The sequence below is a fragment of the Camelus dromedarius genome, chromosome 1, assembly GCF_036321535.1.
Source record: "Camelus dromedarius isolate mCamDro1 chromosome 1, mCamDro1.pat, whole genome shotgun sequence".
Taxonomy (NCBI): Eukaryota; Metazoa; Chordata; class Mammalia; order Artiodactyla; family Camelidae; genus Camelus; species Camelus dromedarius.
Genome location: NC_087436.1, coordinates 47,172,460 through 47,191,914, shown reverse-complemented (window position 1 = coordinate 47,191,914; position 19,455 = coordinate 47,172,460). Strand labels below are relative to the sequence as shown.

The 19,455-nt window shown below is 44.3% G+C and overlaps 1 protein-coding gene across 1 annotated transcript in view; it reads left to right on the top strand.

The window, feature by feature from the left end:
• Nucleotides 1–19,455, top strand: part of HADH (hydroxyacyl-CoA dehydrogenase) — a 45,868-nt gene that overhangs the window by 11,224 nt on the left and 15,189 nt on the right. The window contains exons 2-4 of the mRNA XM_031468089.2: nucleotides 9,202–9,330; nucleotides 12,229–12,386; nucleotides 16,579–16,705. Of these exons, the coding sequence (XP_031323949.1) occupies nucleotides 9,202–9,330; nucleotides 12,229–12,386; nucleotides 16,579–16,705 (414 nt within the window). The remainder of the gene's footprint in view (nucleotides 1–9,201; nucleotides 9,331–12,228; nucleotides 12,387–16,578; nucleotides 16,706–19,455) is intronic.

Sequence of the window (19,455 nt, the reverse complement as noted above, 5' to 3'; positions counted from 1 at the left end):
TTAGTGGAATCGTATTCCATTGCATGTCCATACCACATTTAGTTTATCCATTCATCCTTTGATGGACACGTGGACTGCTTATACTGTTTGGTTTTTGGAAACAATGCTGCTATGAACATGGTCTACACATATGTTAGAGTCCTTGCTTTTAGTTCTTTTGGGTATGTACCTAGAAGTGGAATTACTGGATAATATGGCAATTATTTTCAATTTTTTGAGGAACTGCCACACTGTATTCCACAGGGGCTGCACCATTTTACCCATCAGCAGTGTGCAACTGTTCCAGTTTTTCAGTATCCTTGCTGACACTTACATTATTTTTTATAATAGCCATCCTAATGAATGTGAGTAGATCAGAGGTTTTTACACTGTGCCCTGATGGACTGTAGGGGTTCAGTGAATCTCCTTAGTGGTTCCCAAACCCCTGTTCCCTGACCTGTGTTTTATATATGGCTCTTCTGTATACATTCTTAGGAAAAGGGATTTCATGGCTTAAAAGTTTGAAAGCTACCACACTGATCTTCCTGCTCTAAAAATTGATGATCTTGATTATCTGTAGCTAATAAAGCTGAATAATAAATACTTTGCCACTCTCTGACCTTGCAATAGTTCAGAAATTAAGGTGCCTAACTTTCCCTAATGTATATGATAGAGAAGAAACCTATGTTGGAGGGAAACCTACGTTGTGTGTCTGTGGCCATCCTTGTCCTGGCTTGCACATGAGCCCCTCAGAGATGGGCACAAACACAGGGTCTGCAGGCCTCTGGCCTTGCCCACAGCCCCTTTTGATAAATGATACAGGATACATTGACATGCTGGAGGAAATTAAGCATAAATCCACTTTTGAAATTACAGGGTGGTCATATTACACAGCAGTTGCTCTCCAGTTCCCCTTTTGCCTGGGATCTCAACCACCAGTGCTCACCAAAATAACAGACACTTTTGTGGCATTTTTTTTCCACTTGGTAATTGACTAAAGATTCCAGTTATTAGCTCTTTTTCCCTATCCTTTTCAAACTAGTAATGCAGTTTTTTATAATTCTAAAATAACTTGGTTATGTAAAATTTGTTATAAAATGTTTCTAGCAACAAAACCGGTCATAATTCTTTGACAACTTATTCCTAAGATAATTTACAAGTTGAGGCTTTAAAAAAATAGGTCTACCATTCATTCATTCTTTTCATGAATATTAGGTGTTCCCCTGTGCTAGCCATTGGGGCCGGTGAAAGGTAATATGTGGTTGCTGCCTGTGAGTTGCTCACTGTCCAGAGGAAGAAGAACAAGTATGAACAACTAATTGTGATAAAGGCACAGATCGCCTGCTTGTTATATCTGGGATGTCACCTGAAACAGATGAAAGTTGTAGCAACTTAAATACCTTACTTTAAGGTATGTCTTTTACATGCTTAAGATCGGTATGATGTATAGGCTATATCTTCTCACGGTAAGGAAAAAGGGATGTTAAACAAGTATGTTAAAAAAAGGCGTATGTATATACAGTACTACATATATGTATATAAAGTTTATATTTACTGGAAATTCTCATTGGGTTGCAGTTAGGAGTGTGCCAGAACTACCCCATATTGGGGTTTGTGGTAACAACTTCAGACTCTGAAGTGGATGATGCCGTGGCTCTTTGGAAAAGATATCTAGGTATTATTTTGGGTTCATCATCAAAAGTCAGTGTTGAAAGGAAAAAAAAAAGTGTTGGTTAAGATTTCCATGTCTAATTTACCTTTCACATCTGGAATTTCTCCTACATACTTGTTGGATAATGGCCTTTATTCTGAAATTCGTGAATTTTACAACATGAAATAGCTTACAACCAGTTCATTTTTGATTTATCTGTTGTATGCACATCCTGGGGTTCAGGCTGCCGTCATGTAACTGGGCAGCCGTTCGTAGCTGGTGGCTCACACAAGCTCCATGCTATTTTCTTTCAGTGTTTGGAGTCCTACAGGAAAGATCTGCTGTATCTGTAAATCAGCGGAGGTGCAGACAAGAGACTACTTCTGCTAGAGGTTGGGAGAGATTTCACTGAAGGAGGGAGAGTCTCTGTTGGATTATGAAGGATGAGTTGGATTCCCTCAAGCAGCTCTCTGGCTGGGGGAACCCAAGGGCAGGGGTGTGGGGCTGTGAAGCAGTGCGAGAGAGGAGTGCGTTGTGGCTGGAGGAGAGCACGGGCTCAGGTCCCTCCGCTCCAGGCACTTGTTGTTGAGCACTTATTACTGGACAGCCACCACATGCAAGTGATCAGTGCTGGGGGATCCAACAACCAGGTCAACGTCTGCCATCAGTGGATTCAAATCTAAGAGCAGAGATCCTACGACAAAGACCCACATGACACAGTTGACTTTGGTGTAAAGCAGCATGATGAGAGCAGTGAAAATCTAGCTTTAAGGTTTCAAAACAGAAAAGAGGGCATTCATTTGGAAAAAGACTTCATGGAGGGAGTAGCTTTTGAAATGGGCCTTGACCGATGGATAGAGTTTCTTTGGATGTACTTAAGAGTTGAGGTTTTTTTTAAAAAAAGGAAGTATTCAGCAAATCGTGACTCTCAGAATTGTGGTACCATTAATGAAGATCAAGGAAAAGTAGTTTTAGGGTCAAGCTGTTGACTGTAGCTTAGGACAGAATACGTTGGTTTCAGGTACAGTTGGAATTATGAGAGTGATTGAGATTCCAGACAGAAAGCATATAAAGACAGAAGAAAAGAATATTGAAAGCAGGACCTTGAAGGATACCTTTGTTTAGAGGCTGAGAAGATTAAGAGAATTGATTTGGCTAAAAGGAACAGATAGAGATAAGAAGTAGAGAAGAAATTGGAGATTTTCAAAAAGGAAGGCTTAGTTGGCAGTGTGTAGGGCTATGGAAAATCAGAAGATGAAGCCAAGGAACAGGCTTTGGCTTTAGCAGTTGGAAGACCATTGATGCATTATCTGTACTTCCATACAGCAGTGGTGGTGGAGCAAGTCACATCGCTTGGATTTAGGAATTGCGTGGCTGGGGAGAAAGTGGGAGCGCCAAGTGTAGTGACTAGGCTGGCAGCTAACTAGCATTGTGCACCTTGCTCTGTGCTTGGCATTGGTCTGCACACTTTAAACACATTCACTTCCTTAATTTTCACTACAATCCTATGAGATGGGTACTGTTACTATTCCTTATCACAGATCAGGAAATCACAGATAAAGAAGCTGCATAACTTGCCCAAAGTCACGCAGTCACTGGCTAAGCCAGGGTTTAAACCTAGGACATTCAATTTTAGAACATGTGCTCCACATTCCACTGTGCCCCCCAGTAACTGAAGGACTTCTGTGGTGAAGCGAAGGCCGGCTTCAGGTGGCTAAGGAAGCTTGTGGGTGTCGCCCCTGCTTTTTAACTTTCTTTTTAAATGAAGAGAGATCCCAGCCTGTTTGTAAAAATGGAAGGGCGCAGAAGGGAAAACCACAAAATGAAAATTAGAAAGGGAACAATTTGTGAGATCAGCAAATGTATTTTCTCTTTTCTTTTTTTTTTTAATAGGAATATAGTCAGTTACAATGTGTCAATTTCTGGTGTACATCATAATGTCCCAGTCATACATATACATATATATATTTGTTTTCATTTTCTTTTTCAGTAAAGGTTATTACAAGATATTGAATATAGTTCCCTGTGCTATACAGAAGAAATTTGTTTTTTTTTATCTATTTTTATATATAGTGGTTAATATTTGTAAATCTCAAACTCCTAAATTTACCTCTTTCCACCCTTCTTCCCCCAGTAACCATAAGATTGTTAACTATGTCTGCAAGTCTGTTTTGTAGATGAGTTCATTAGTGTCCAGAAGTTATATTTTCAAAAGCCAAACAAAATAACTTACCATTGGAGACTGTACCTGGATCAGTATTAGGCCTTGGACACTGGCAGAAGGAGGAAGGGGCCTGTCTAGAAGAAAATTGTTAAGCTGTTGTGATATGCCAGGCACTGTTCTGGGTGTTTAACATGTATTCGCTTGTTTAATCCTCTCAACAACCCTGTTGTCCGATTTTCACAGATGAGGAAGCAGCCTGTGGTGGTTCAGGAATATTTCTGTCTCACAGTTGGCAGATGGGCTCCAGAGTCTGGCCCTTGCCTAGCTCAGAGCTGTCTCAGACTGTTCCCCTTGGACCCAGCCATGCCTTTCGGGGTCAAGAACAGCCAGTGGTTGAGCTCTGGGTACAGGCAGCCCCAGCTTCAAAGCATGGCCACATCCGGATTTTGTTCGCTTACTCTTCCGGTGCCTACCCTAAAGGCTGTTGTGAAGATCAAATGGAGTAATCTATGAGGAGTGAAAGCCCTCTGAGAGCAGGGGATTTATTTTGTTCACCACCTTACCCCAGAGCCTAGAGCAGGCACAATGCTGTTGTTGAGTCAGCAGGAGGCAGCGGTCAGTAAAGAGAATGAATGTGGAGTCATGCGCAGCACTGCATTCTGAATGGTGGTTCCCCTCCCTCCCTAGGGGAGCACAGGGTTTGGGGTGGGAGCTCCAAAGTGCTCTCTTCTGAGGAGCCAATTTTTTGTTGGTGACCTTTGGTCATTTGGTGGAAAACGTTTTCTTATAATCTGCATTTTTCATCCAGTATATTTGAAAGCTTCCCTGCTGTCCAGATTGTTTGTATACCTCAGTATAATTTCTTGGCTTCTAAGAAAAACACAGCACTTCATGTTCTATTTTTAGCTTTCAAACCAGTGTGTTGCTGAAGCCATGAATGAAGAACTAACCACTGGTGATGGCTAAGGCTGCCTCAGTTTATTGAGCCAGTCTGGGCTGAGAGTCGTGCGGCTTTCAGGTTGGACGTGGATTGCACGAGGGCAAGGACAGACTGCCTGCATCCTGCTCCATCTCGCTGGTAGCCCATTCAGATACGCAGAAGTAGAATAGGGATACCAGCCCCACTGGGAGTAGATTAATAGAATCAAAGGACACTGGACTCATCCTGTGGAAATTTCATCAGGCATCTAATACCTATTGGGCAGTAGGCTAGATGTGGTTTGTTTGATCATTTATTTATTCAACAAATATACATTGAATGCTCACTATGGACCAGGCACTGGGATTGCAAAGATGAATAGGACAGGAAGTTGCCTTCAAGGTGTTGCCAACCTTGTCTCTTGGATGTGTCTGCAAGAAATGATTGCAAGGAACTCGAGCATCAGGTTGGGTTGCTCTGTGTAGGTGGGTAGAATGAAAATGCTGCTGTAACTTGAAATCTCTTGAAGTTGTGCTCTAATATAAGTTTATTGCTGTGCAGTTGATTGTGACCTGCAACCAAGAGCTTCACCATAAAATGGAAAATATTTCGAGAATTTAAATTTCTCTTTTTTGCCTGTATTTTCTCCTTTCAGTTCTAACCGTATCCACTTTGGGTGTAAACCAGAATGCCCTTTTCTGTCTATGTCTGTGGAATGACTACACCAAAGATTTCCTTCATATTTTCCTGAGGCTTTTGAGTTAACCAAGGGAAGAAGATCTGAAGTGGAAAGTGTTTAAAGGGATAGCTATTTAGAGTATACAATTGTTGCTGTCTCACTAGACCAGAAATACCAGTTTAGGCATTTTAGAGAGCCCAAAATTATAGAAAATGCTCCAGTCATTTGAGGTAGGGAAAAAAAATGGAGCTAAGTTCCCGCAAAAACAGCCTCTTTTAGACCAGTGAGGTTCTAGGGGGCTGAGGGAAGTTTTGCAGAGTGAGGATATGATCGGTGACACATGGGGAGAGATCTGTCTTCCTCTCTGAGGTTTGTTCCTCCTTGCACCTCCTGTGCTTCTGTTGGGATGGGAAAATGGACAAACGTTTTACACACTCAGTCACTTTAACATGGTCATTTGAAATGTGCACTTAGCTCTCCTAGAATGTTGCCTGGAGAGCCTTGATTTAATTGCTGGGTTTTGGCCAGTGTCTACATAATGTGTCGTCTCCAGTGTGCTGGAGATGAAGCAAGGCAGTGAGAATTGCGCAGTGTCTCCTTGTGGACAGAGACAGGGGCAGCTGCGGGAGTTTATCAGAGGACTTTGGATAGGCGTGGAAAATCAGCATTTAGGCTGAAAATGTTTTTTTGGCCAGGGGTTTTCTTGGTTGAATTTTAGTGTTTTTATTAGTGCATGTCTCTCTTGGTTCTCTTTGATTTTTGAGGGTGCTTCCGCTCTACGTTTGGTTCTGCTTGTAGTGTAAAAGAAAGTAATCGTAAGGATAGCATTATGGCTTCTCTGCAACATAACCAGAAATGCCCTGTGACTACCCCATCAAACATGTTTATAACGACTCTGAAAGTGACTTTCTAGAGAGAAGGCGTGATGCCCCCTCCTTTCCTTGTTCTCCTCACCTCTTTAGGGTTAATGCCTACTCTTTGGGAAGTTGGCTTATTCTAGGTGTACGCCTCTGATCCAGCCTTCTGAGATCTGCTGCTGGACAGAATTCTTCACCATGGCAGTTTGTTTTTTCTTTGCCATTGCACATGTGGAGCCTTATATTATCGGCTGTTTTCTTTTCCTTAATGTTTTCTCAGTGGGATTATAAAGTCCCTAAGCAAAAGGACACTGTCCTCGCTGTTTCTATTTTTGTCTCTGTTCCCTTCAGCTTTGGCACTGTCTTGTACAACTATCTTGTCCTTGAATATTCCTCCCCAGCCCCTTGAGCAAAAAAGCCTGAGTCATGCCTGCTGGAGATTAAGTGGGGAAAGTGGATTGGGACCTGGGTAGGAAGGAATCTTAAGAATCCTGTCTGGCCTTTTCAAACGATGACCTAGGTCAGAGGTTAAGAGGAACAAGGTGAAAATCACTTGTGTTAATTCCAGAGGGACTGTCAGAGGAGCCAAGACAAAAATGGAAGGTCCCCAAGCCAGTACCTCTGCTTGCCCCCACCTTGCGGATGATGTACCCCATCTATGGGCATCACCCCTCTCTTTGGCTGTTCCCCAGGGTACCCACCTAAGTGCAGTTCAGTTTTATCACCAGCTGGGCCTGGAATTTGAAATTTATTTTCTTAGTTTCTGTGTCAGACTGCCTCACCAAATCTCCCCACACTATTCTAGGTTTGGTAAATTACTCACAGGACCAGCATATAGTCATAATCATGGCTGTAATTTATTACAGCAAAAAGATACAGAATGAAAGCAAAGGGAAAATGCGCATGGGGCAAAGTCTAGAGGAAACCAGGTGCCAGCTTCCCAAGTCCTCTCTCACTGGAGTCACACAGGACACACGTAATTCCTCTAGCAGCACGTGTGAAATGTTGTCAGCCAGGGGCGCTCATTAGAGAACCAGAGCCCAGGGTTTTTACTGGGATTGGTCACATAGGTACTCTCTGCCTGGCAAGTACCAAAATTCCTGGCTCTCAGAAGGAAGGCAGGTGTGAGCGTAAACCACAGTGCACAAACGGTTTAGGTCCAGTGAGCATAGACCCACTTCTAGTGCAAGTTTCCAGACACTCGTTAAGAGCCTTCCTGAAGATAACAGTTTCAGGCCCACCATGTTGCCTTTTCTGCACAGTTTCTAAATTTGCTCCTGCCTTTTCACGTTGAATTTATTGACTTGAAGTTTCAAACCTGTGTCCAGTGACTTGAGGCCCTGGCACAGTGGGCCTAGGTGTGCTGTGACTTAGGGAGAAACCTGGTCTGGACTGACGGGTGTTTTCCTCTCAGGACATTGTTTTACTTTGACCCGCTGCTGCCTGCAGCCTGTGTTTCTGCCAGCGGGGCAGGTTTGCTGCTGCCTCTGTCTTCTTATTAAGACAACTCATCCCATTACTCCCATTGCCCTGCTGTGGTTATCAGACCTTCCGGCCCTGGTCCTGGCAGCGCTTCCTGCTCTTGGTTCCCAGGCAGGCTCTGGGGCGCTGGCGGTGCTGATGCCGCCTACGGACCCCACAGGCTCAGACTTGCAGCCCCGCGTGCAGCTTTCTCGGGGAGAAACCAAGGTGCTGTTGTAGCTAACTTCCAGTGAAAGCCTGTCTTATCATTTTTAGAAGTGTTCCTTGGAAATCTTTCTTTGGGATTTGAACCTCTTCTCCTTTGAGTTTTGCTCTTCTGTTTCTGTTTCTTTTCCTCTTTGGTTTTCACTTTTGAGTTTTTAGGTGCCTGGTTTTCAAAATCACATCATGGTGATAGTTTAGTCCTACTTTTCACTGTTGTCTCTGGGCAGGCTCATTTTTACTGACCTGCCCCTCCTGCCCACCCTTGGTCCACAGAAGTTCCAAGGCCAGTTGTTCTGTGGGGGTTCTGCACTGAGGGACATCTCAGTTGTGCTGGCATCTTGCATCATTTGTGTTTGTATTAGGTCCTGTGTGTCTTCTTACTTATGACTTGAACTGAGTACAACACCTGTCTGTGGTATGACCTCATGACATATTAAAAAAAAATTATTCACCCACTCCACAGTTTTTGCCAAAGCTGTTGGCAAAGTGTGATGAAGTGGGGATTGACTTCTCACTGATTGTGGCTAAACCAGTCTGGCGCCGTGCGAACTTGGGGCAGCCTCACTGATGTGCCCTCAGGATTCAGTCAGGGCTGGCAAGGGGAAGGGAGGGGAATTGTCCTTCTAAATTGACTGATGGCCAGAGACCTACTGTCATGGGAGTCTTGTTGCTGATTAGCCCTTGGGGACATGAGTCTTTTTGCCACGATTATTAAAGTCTTACCTGTTGTTGATGTAAGGACTGTAGAAGAGGTGCACTGAGGGGTCAAGCTGCACAAGATGTTCCAGCTCTAAGGAAAAAAGATGATTGAGTGGTGGGGGAGGGAAGGGGTAGGTGCTCTGTGAATGGACTGTTGAATCCTTGGAATAGAGTTCATGCAACTGAGGAGCTGAATTTTAAATTTTACTTAATTTCAGTTCATTGAAATAGCCACATGTGGCTAGTGGCTTCTGTGTAGCACAGCACAGGGACATGGTTATGGTGTGGCCTTCAGAACCGTGATTCTGATCCCAGCTCTGTTGACTACCTGTGTGTGACCATGGGCACATTTCTTAAACTTGTAAGGTTGTTTTGAGAATTTGTTGTTATCCATGTTAGGGGTTTAGAGCAGTAACTGGCAAGAAGTGTGTGTTTAGTTAATGTTGGCTTATTTTTATGTTTACTCAGTATTTTGAGTGGAATTGTGTTAGAGTTCAAGTGGAATATGAAACTCTACTTTTTTTTTTTTAATTTTCATGTTTTCTTGCTTTTTTTTTTTTGCTCTAGGTTGCTGCAGCAACTGGTCACACAGTAATGTTGGTGGACCAAACGGAGGACATCCTGGCAAAATCTAGAAAGGGAATTGAGGAAAGCCTTAGGAGAGTGGCCAAGAAGAAGTTTGCAGAAAATCCCAAGGTAATTTCTTGTTATCAGTGTCCTCAAGACCAGTCCTCTGACCACTTCACATTTGTTGAGGGAATTCTGACCTTTGCTTGCTTTTTCAGCTTGTTTGTGTAAAACTCATTTCCCCATAACTTAGGCCAGTAGAATAACATAACCACTAAATACTCCTTGGAGACTGATGGCAGAACAGGAGACGTAACTGACCATATTGTTGGGTAGGTTTTGAAGAGAAAGTTTGTGCAGGTAGTGAACTTTCTGTCTGCTGAGAATTTGGAATTGAAGAACACCTATTTTGGTATAGGAAGAGATGGAAGAGAAAGAAACAGGAAGATAATTTTTATACTTGCAAGTTAAAAAGAAAATGATAATAGTAAATTTTGTATTTAGAGAGAAGATTTTGATTTCTTAGATTATGTCTTATGCTTATGAATGACGTACTTCCCAAGGGAAATAGGGAGAGTCATTCTCACTTTCCAGCAGCAGGTGAAGAACAAGAATGTGAGGAACTCTTGGGAGGCTGGGAACTCTAGTTTGCTCTCTTTTTCATTGGACCTTTGCAATTAGAAATACTGTAGAAGTCACCCAAGTGAATTTTTGTTTACCTTTGTCACCTTATTAAAGTTGCTTAAGGTTAATTTCCTTGGAGTTTAGCTGGAATTTCTCTCCATATAGGTAGAGAAGAGTGCAGATAGTTTTTGTTGTGTTTTTCACCTCAGGTATCCGCAGTGGTGTGTCTCGTTGCCTCCTAGAATTTTTTTTTATTGTGGTAAAGTACATATAACAAAATTTGCCATTTTAAGCTTTTTTAGTGTACAGTTTGTTAGCATTTACCTTCACAATATTGTTTGACTACCACTATCACCTATTTGCAGAACTTTTTCATCGTCCCAAATAGAAACTCTTTACCCACTAAGTAATAACTCCCATCCTCCCCCAGCCCCTGGTGATTTCTATTCTACCTTCTGTCTCTCTGAATTGCCTATTCAGGATACCTCACATAAGTGGAATCATACAATATTTGTCCTTTTTTAGCTGACTTATTTAATTTGATATAATATCTTCAAGGTTCATCCATGTACTTGTAGCATGTGTCAGACTTCATTTCTTTTTATGGCAATATTCCATTGTATGTACCACATTTTGTTTATCCATTCTTCTGTAGGAGAACACTTGGGTTGTTTTTACCTTTTAGCTTTTTTGAATAATTCTTCAATGAGCATTGGGGTACTGTCTGTTCAAGTCCCTCTTTTCATTTCTAGAAGTGGAATCACTGGGTCATATGGCAATCCTATGTTTAGTTTTTTGAGGGACCGCTGAACTGTTTTCCATAATGGCTGCACCATTTTACATTCCTACAAGCAGTGAATGAAGGTTCCAGTTTCTCCACCACCTGGCCAACACTTGTTATTATATTTTTTTCATAATAGCCATCATAGGAGATATGAAGTGGTATCTCACTGTCATTTTGGGACTTGCATTTTCTTAACGTATAGTCACCTTTTAAAATATCAGAAGGGCAGGGGAGGAGGTAATGTTACTCTCTCCCTGAAGAAGTTGAAGCAGTATGACAGCAGATTAAGACCTTCTTCTCCTGTCCTCCATGTCCTTAATGATAGAGGGACCGGATACAGGGCTGCTGTGATGAGGGGTGAGGGAGGTGGGAGTCAGGGACAGGGCGAGCCTGAACCCAGGTAAGCTGCACTTTCACTTGTTTACTTTGCAGACTTCGGCAGGTTGTCCCCCTTGGGCCGAGGCTTTTGGTCCCTGAGGGTAAAAAGATGGCATCTGTGTGACCAGTGCAGTAGCCACTAGCTCCAGGTGGCTATTGTGCACTTGACATTTGGCTAGTCCAAATCAAGATGTACTGTGTAAGTGTGAGACAGACACCGGATTTCAAAGACTGAATAGAAAAACAACACAAAGTATCTTGATATTTAAAGATATTGATTATGTGTTGAAATGATAATATCTCAGATATATTGGGGTTAAATGAAATTAATTTTACCTGATTTTTTTTTTTTTACTTGTTAAAATGCAGCCAGAAGGAAATTTAAAATTACCTCCTGTCTTGCATTATGTTTCTGTTGAGCAGCTCTTACAATTGTTAATTCCTTGATAATTTTGGATACCTTTGCTGAGTGTGACCATTTGAATCCCCATGGGCAAGTTACATCTTGTAATAAAATGGCAGCTGATGGGGCACTGCCTGTTTCTGCCCTAGCTGAAGTCTATTTGTGGAAACCTGGAGGCACAAATGAGGAAAAGATAGGACCGCAAGCTCTTTGAGAGCAGAGGCTGTGGCTGGTATGTTTTTGAACGACCAGTTGCCGATACATGTTGGGCGATTATTATTTGATGGGTGACTGCCAAGTTCAACTTTCTTACCCTCCTCGATGCCCTTACTCAGCTCTTCCCTGCCTCCTGTTAGAGGGGGATAGTCAGCACCGCCTCTCAGACTCATGGTTGGGGCTGAGCTAAGCTTTTACCCTTTCTGAAAGGTCAAATTCCAGGCTTCATGGAAGCCTGTCATGAAGAGTACACGGCAGTCTGTTCACTAGGGACAGGCAGAGCAGGCCGACACAGGTGTTGTGAACAAGCAACTTAGTAACTGGAGCAGAGCCAGCCAAGAGCTTGGAAGGTTATGACTGACACAGGACAGTGTGTTGACTACCAGCTGGGATTGCTCACGGGCTGATTCTTGCCCTGGTGTCCCAAAGTACGTTGAGATGTCCACTCTAAGCAGAAACGTAGGGAGTTGTATTTCTCAGATTTTTAGGGCACTGTCAAGTTGTGTCTGAGGTGTGTTGGCCAGGTCTCACCCTCCTCTTTCCTCTCACTTTAGCAGCAAATCACACACCATTCTCCAGTGAGCCCAGTGACTGTTCCCTTCTCCTTCCTTCACTGCATTAGGCGGGCGATGAGTTCGTGGAGAAAACCCTGAGCAGCATCTCGACCAGCACAGACGCAGCGTCTGTGGTCCACAGCACAGACCTGGTGGTGGAGGCCATCATGGAGAATCTGAAGGTGAAGAGCGAGCTTTTCAAGAGGCTGGACAAGTTTGCCGCCGAGTACGTAACCCTTGGGAGATCTTGTTGGGTCTGAGGGCTTCCTCCCTGGCGCCCGGTACTAAGACTTCTCTTTTTGTTACCCACAGCTGTTTCCAGAAGAACCAACACTGTTTTCTTTGTTCTCTATCTTCTATTCCAATTTGCTCCCCAAAGCTTGGGCTGCCCTGATCTGGTCCTTGTCCCCAAACAAGGGTAGAATTTCCCATGTAAAACAGAGGGTCCATGCAGGGCCAGACCTTGATCTCTTGCAGCATCTGGGTCATGGACCCTCCCGGGCCAGAGGATGAAGGCACTTGGCCATGTCCTTAAATGTTGCTGAGCAACCTCAGGGCAATTTGATGTGCCCCCTCTTTTGAGTGGAACCAACAGAATGGTGTAGTTGAAGGGAATGCCTCTATCTACACAGTTTCCCAGGGCTCTCTGGCTTTGAGCCTTCAGTGGGTTAAATCAAAACACTCTTGGGAGCGTTTAAGGACCACTGAGTTCTTAACTCGGCTTCTTGGCAGAGGGTGGGAAAGGAGAGCCAGCACCACGTAGGTCAGACACAGGGGCGCCCAGGTTCAGGACTATCTGTGCAGTATTACTAGGCTATGCTCACATGCTACTGTGGATTTATGTGTGGCTCCTGCGATTGAGACACCTGACTGAGTCACTTATGCTCTCCTTGTGGCTTGCTTAGCCACACTTTACCCTTCTTGGTTGGAACTGGAAGTCAGAATATGTTTTATGACAATGGTAATTCTTAGGCAGCCACCAGTGAGCAGTGGCTAAGGAGAGACGCTTGCATACCGGCCTATTAGATTTCAGCCCTCAGAGCTATATGGCCTTGTGGCCAGAGAGGCCCTGCCCTGTCCTTCTGTCACCTGTATGTTACTTTGCTGATCAGCACACTCATATGCTTTACACTGGCATTTAAGGGCTGTGGCACCATCTGACAGAAACAGAAGACTCTCCAGGTAGGGGTGTTGGCTTCCAAGTTAGCAGGAAGCCCTCTAGGATGGAAAAGTACCCACCCCAGGAAAGGGAGTATTATCAAGCAGTTTGGCCTTTATTGAAATGTTGATCATTCTCCCTCGTGACAGTGACAGGTCTGACTGCTTTCTTATGTCAGTGTCGAGTAATGGGAGGACTGTTGGGGGAAAATCAGGCGGCCTGGTGCTGGGCCCTCACCACTTCCCCCTCTGACCCTCTACAGTCATGAACCCTCTCTGGCCTTCAGTTTTATCATCTGTAATTTGAGTTGAGGGGTTAGGGGGAAATAATTGCCAAGACCTTCCTGGTTCCAACTCTACAACTAGTTTCCCTACCTGCGAATTAGGGATAGCGGCACCTAATGCACAGGGTTGTCAGGAAGCCGCTGTAATTCAGCTCACAGTTCCTGAGAGCCTGCTGTATGGCAGACACTATGCTAGGCTCTTTCACCTAAGTTCGTGTCATAAGACAGATGTGATGTGTGAAAGGGCGCACCGTAGGTGTGACTTTACTTCTGGTCACAGCCATCTGTCTCCACACTCTTACTTTCATTTTAGATTACCACCATTATTTGATGTTTGCTAAATTGTGTAGGTTTTTTTTTTTTTGAGGGGGGTTAGATTTATTTATTTTTTAATGGAGGTACTGGGGATTGAACCTATGACCTCGTGCATGGTAAGCACACCACACTCTACCATTAAGCTATACCCTCCCCAGTTGTGTGTGTGTGTTTTTTTAAACAGTTTGACTGAGATACTTTACTGCCAAGTTTTGCAGTTAGATCCTATACTGGGAGATGAAAATATGGTCTAGTGATTTAAGTTCCAGTTGGAAACCCTGATGAAATGATTGCATCCTGTAAGAACGTGACTTCCCTAAGCTGCAGCGTTAGAAGTGCAGATGAAGAGCTTTGCCAAGGCCTCCAGCCTGCCCCAGCTGAGTCCTGGTTCTCCCCTTTTGACAAAGCATGGACTCCCTCCCACTGCAGTCCCCACCACCCGCTCTAGTGTTCACTGGGGGCCTGGGGGCATTGAAATGGACCATCATGCTTGTGCTGCCGATTTTCTGTTGGTACATTTGAGAGGAAAGTAATTTTTTTTGGTACCTGAATGTCAGAAAAGAAAAACAAAAGATGGTCCTAGAGAGTCAAGTGTTTCAAGGAAAATGTGAGAGTGTGCTTTTTGATGGAAGGTAAAGACAGCCGTGTGTGTTTAATACGTATATACGTTGTGTTTGTGTTGAAGGAAGGCAGCGTGAGATGCTGTTAGGGTCAGAGCCAGCCTGACCGACTGGGAGAGGTAGAGGCAGAGCTCTGCTGGGAAGAGACATCTTTCTCCTTCTGGTAAAATGTGTGCTGGGAGTGTTCTGGGTTGCAGACACTCAGCACTGGGCCCTGATGTAGTCTTCCATTTGTATCTGCAGGGGTTGGTTCCAAACCTGAGGACGTGCAATCCTCTAATACAGAATGGGGTAGTATTTGCATATAACCTACACAGATCCTTCTGTATACTTTAAGCCATCTCTAGAGTACTCATGATACCTACTGCAACGTAAATACTATAAATCGCACAGAGATTTCAAGTTTTGCTTTTTAGTACTTTTTGGATTTTTTTCCCCAAATATGTTTGATCCTGGTTGGCAGAACCCACGGATCCTGAGGGCCAACTGTAACTTCACTGATGAAACGTGTTCTCCAGTCAGTGTCCCTTTGTTTGTCCTTTTTGCAGATGAGTTGCCCTTCAGGTGCCCTATAAGAAGGCACCACACTATAAGTATAACCCTCATCTCTGAAGTACCCCCTTTTTAAGCAGGGTGTGGAGCCCCTGCCGGCCCAGCCTTGCGTCACCGTGGCCCTGCGGCTATGGTTGAGGGCGGGTGGCTAGGCAACACTCGTGTCGGCCCACTCCTGGTTACCGCAAGGGTCTCCTTGCCTTCTGTGATGCAGGCTGGCTTACAGTATTTCGTCTAGACCAGAAAGCAAGAAACTTTGAAAACTAGAATTCTAAACCTTAAAAAAGGTCTTTTTTTTTTTTTTTTTTTTTAAAGGAGAAGACCCTCTACCTGGCCTTTAAATTGACCAACTTGGAAGCTGTTTGAGAAAAGTTGGTGTTCTTGTGCCGTGAAAGTGAAGTGCTCTCCTGGGCCGAGCACACGAGGGGTCTCCCCTCAGCCTCTGTGCACCCGCCACCCAGCCACAGGGCTCCTTTCACCTCATTCTTCTCCTCTTTCCCAGTGACTAGTTTCTTCTCCCTTCCCTCTTGCCTCTCCTGCGATTCCAGGCAGATTGTAGTATTGCCTTTTGGGTAAGCAGGAACCTCCAGTCTGGTTATAAGGGACCAGTCCCCTTCCTGCGCTGTGACCGGGCCCTCGTGGTTGTAATTGGCGCTGTGCCAGTCTGTGTATATTCATCCATGAGGGAAGCAGAGAAGTCTCTGATTAAAGATTTGCCTGCCATGCCTTTGGCACCCCACTTTGCTAATGTCTTAAAAAGCAAATTTGGTTAAAGTCAGTATGGATTTTTAAATTAATCATTTACTATTTTATATACACAGGAGAAGATGCTTTTTAAGGAGAGTTTATAAGCAGAATACCTTGAACTACAGTTATCATTATATACACGTATCCTTTCTTCCCCACATCTGCCAGTGTAACCTTTTGGACTTCTTTTGGACTATGTTGATTTTCTTCAATTTTCATTTTTATTCCCATTCAATGGCAAAGTAAAGCTTTTCACTTGAGGGGAAAAGATTGTAGTTCATGTTTCTATCATATGTTTCTCATTGAGGATCCAGGTGTTTCTTCAGTTTTTTGTTTATTTTGAGTGTCTGTGATGCATCCTGTTTTTCCTTAGTCTTTGTTCACTTAGAATTTCATCTTGTGACTGATGTTTTACCTTGTTTTTATCTTGCATACCATGAGAGTTAAATAATACAAGTAGCTAACAGAAATCCTGCTCCCTAAAATTAAAGAAGGATTGGTAAAGACTAAATAGGCTTTTGGAACATTTCAAATTACTTAATTTCAAATTTCAAAATTTAAATGAAACAGGTCACTTGATTTCAGCCTCTTGTGTGAAGTCGTGTCTTTTCCCTGACTTCCTCTAGGGTCAGGATGGCGGATCTGGGCAGTAAGCAGTCACCTCGTGCATTGCACCCGAGGAGTCACGACTGTTTTCAAAGAGGGGACTCATTTCAATCCTCCACCATCTTTCTCTCCACAGACACACAATCTTTGCCAGCAACACTTCCTCTTTGCAGATCACAAGCCTAGCCAATGCCACCACCAGACAGGACCGATTCGGCGGGCTCCATTTCTTCAACCCAGTGCCCTTGATGAAACTTGTGGAGGTCAGTGGGTGTCTGTTGTGCATGTGTGCTTGCTCTGCGAGCTCTCAGTCCTGCTTCTCTGAGTCGCAGCTGCCCTGCCACCAGGAATTGCACTGGGTGGACTTTATTGGGAGGGTGGAGGGTTGTCCTTGTGCTTGTGTTTCTCTGGCCAGAGTGTCCTTTCAGAGCCAAAGGAAGAAACAGTGCCTGATACCCAGGAAGGTCACTGTGCTTTGTTTCCTCGCAGCCCTGTGTTCTGACCGACGATGACTAGGAGGGCTGCTAACTTGTGGAATGTCACTTGTTTGCGCCGTAGCTGATGGGCAGTGCAGAGAGAGGCGTCAGATTGGGAAGGCAGCACTAGAGACCACTGGCTTGATGAGACCACAAAGGGAGAGCCACCGTGTTCATATTGTCTCATTGAGGTCGGTTTGTCAAGGCTGGATGTGGAATTTTATCAGCCTAGTTTCCCACAGGAATCACTGTGATACCCTGTCCACTGTTACTGTGGTGAATTCAGCCCCAGGTAACAGAGGAGGCACATCTCCCATGTGTTGTGATCAGAGCTTTTAAAGCTCTCCTGGTAGCCTTGAACCTTGTGACCACAAACCCAGGAGGTGGTGGGAAGTGGCCAGGGAGGAGCACCAGTGATCTTGCTTGGGCCTCTTCTGCTTGCTTGCTCATAGAGTTGGGTACGAGGGAGATGGAGTCACTATAGACAGTTTGCACCTGAAATGTGGCAACTTGCCTTTTAAAGGGGGGCTAATTACAGGGTCTGAGGAGCAGCCGCTATTAAAGTGGCATTTGTTCTCAGATTGAGGAATTATTGCCGTGCAAAGTGTGGGGGATGTGGAGCCAGCACACCTCCAGACTGGCTGGGGCTCCCTGGGAGACTGTGGGGGATCTTTTTCCCCTCCAGGCCTCTTTCCCCCATCCCCTCATTTCCTCCACCTCCCACAGGAAATAGAAGAAACAGCACTTATCCTTATGCAGGAAAGAGCAAGGAAGTGGAATGGAATTTCCAACATTTCAGGACTGAGGGACTAATTACCTTTTTGGTTACTATATCATGTACATATGGGTTTTGAAAATAAAGACACATTTTATAGGTTAACTTCAAACTTCAATACAGTTTTCAACTGCATTTATCTGATAATGTCCATCTGTGTCTTTGGAAGTGTGGCACATTGATTGTTGACAGTTAATGCTTGGCAAATGTTACCATTTCTAGAAAATGTTTTCTAAAAGTGCTCTTCTTTATACAATTTTTATTCTTTAACTTGAGCATTTGTGTCTGTGTCACTGGTGGTAAGCACCAAAGTAATCATGATTTGATGGGCTCCACTTGGGATTGTTCTCATTTATATACACGTATATGTGTATTTTTTCAGGCTCTGTATTAGAACAGAATGTCTGTAGTACTTGGTATTTGTTGAATGACTGAATAAATATTCTTCCCTCCTATTAAAAAACCTTTACTGCTGACTCCTTTAAGCCAACAGATGATTTTTAAAACTCTGTAATTAGCAGCCTGTTCCCTAGCTCAGTCTATATGGTTCTGAAGGAGACTTTTACACCACCTTAGGAATAATTCTCAGGTTGCAGTTTGATTTGTGACCCCTGCAGAGCAGTTTCTGGCCCAGCTCATCTGATGCCTTGTCCCCATCCTCCTGGTTCTTTTTTCTGTTTCCACTCACTTACTTCCCTTAGTGCCATAACATTCCACCACTTGCCAAGCTGTGACGACATTAAAACACGAATGATAATGATTCTCTCCATTTACGTAGCACCTTTCATCCTGCACAGACACTAGCTCATTAGGCCCCGCAGCCCTCTTACAAGAGGGAGGACTTGTCAACTATCATCACCTCTGTCTCACAGAAGAGAGGTGAGGCACCGAGAGCTGATTTGACCTGCCTAAGCTCATGTAAAGGGTCTCATGTAGAAGCCAAGCCTGTTTGCTTTAACTCTTGTTGAAGTCCCTTAACTAGCATTTAAATTATAAATCTAGATATTTTAAGTTTAAAGTCACTTGGGTTTCTCTCCACTTGCAGAAGTCTCACTCCTGACAAGGTGAATTCTCTCCTGAGGGCTGGCTGCCAGGTATGCGGCTTGGTGCCAGTTCCTGTGGATCCCAGTGGCCCACTGTGAGCGGGGCAGCACTCGCACTCCTGTGCTGCCCCTCACACAAAAGTCAGGAGGGTGGCCCGGAGCCTGCCCCAGTGCCTGGCAGGCGGCACGCCCCGGCTGGGGGCCCCTGTTAGCTGGAAGTGAAAGCCTTCCTCTGAGATGAGCCTGTCCTGAGGCAAAGGGAGCCGCTGGGCTTTGGGGCACCTGTGTGGGAGAGGGTGGAGTACTGGGGGGAGCACTCGGCTCAGAGTCCACGGGACCCTGCGACTTGGCATATCGCTCAATGTGCCTGGGGGCTCTTCTCATCTATAGACTGAGAGAAGGTGGGACTCTATGCAGAGTACTTTAAGGGCGGTCATTATACTCTGCACGAATAAAAGTCAGCATTTACTGGGCACTTCAGTCCTCCTAGGAGCTGCCCTTAATGCTTTACCTTCTTAATCTGATCCCATTCTCACCTCAGGCCCTTGAGGTAGGTACAGTGATTTCAATGCCATTTCAGTTTTAAGAAATATCCCCAGGGTCACAGAGTCGATCAGTGCTGTGCCAGGATTTGAACCCAGGTCTGTCTCGGTGACAAAGCCTGTAAAGCTCTCCTGCACACGCACATACATGTTTATATTTTAAGCCTTGATTTTGTA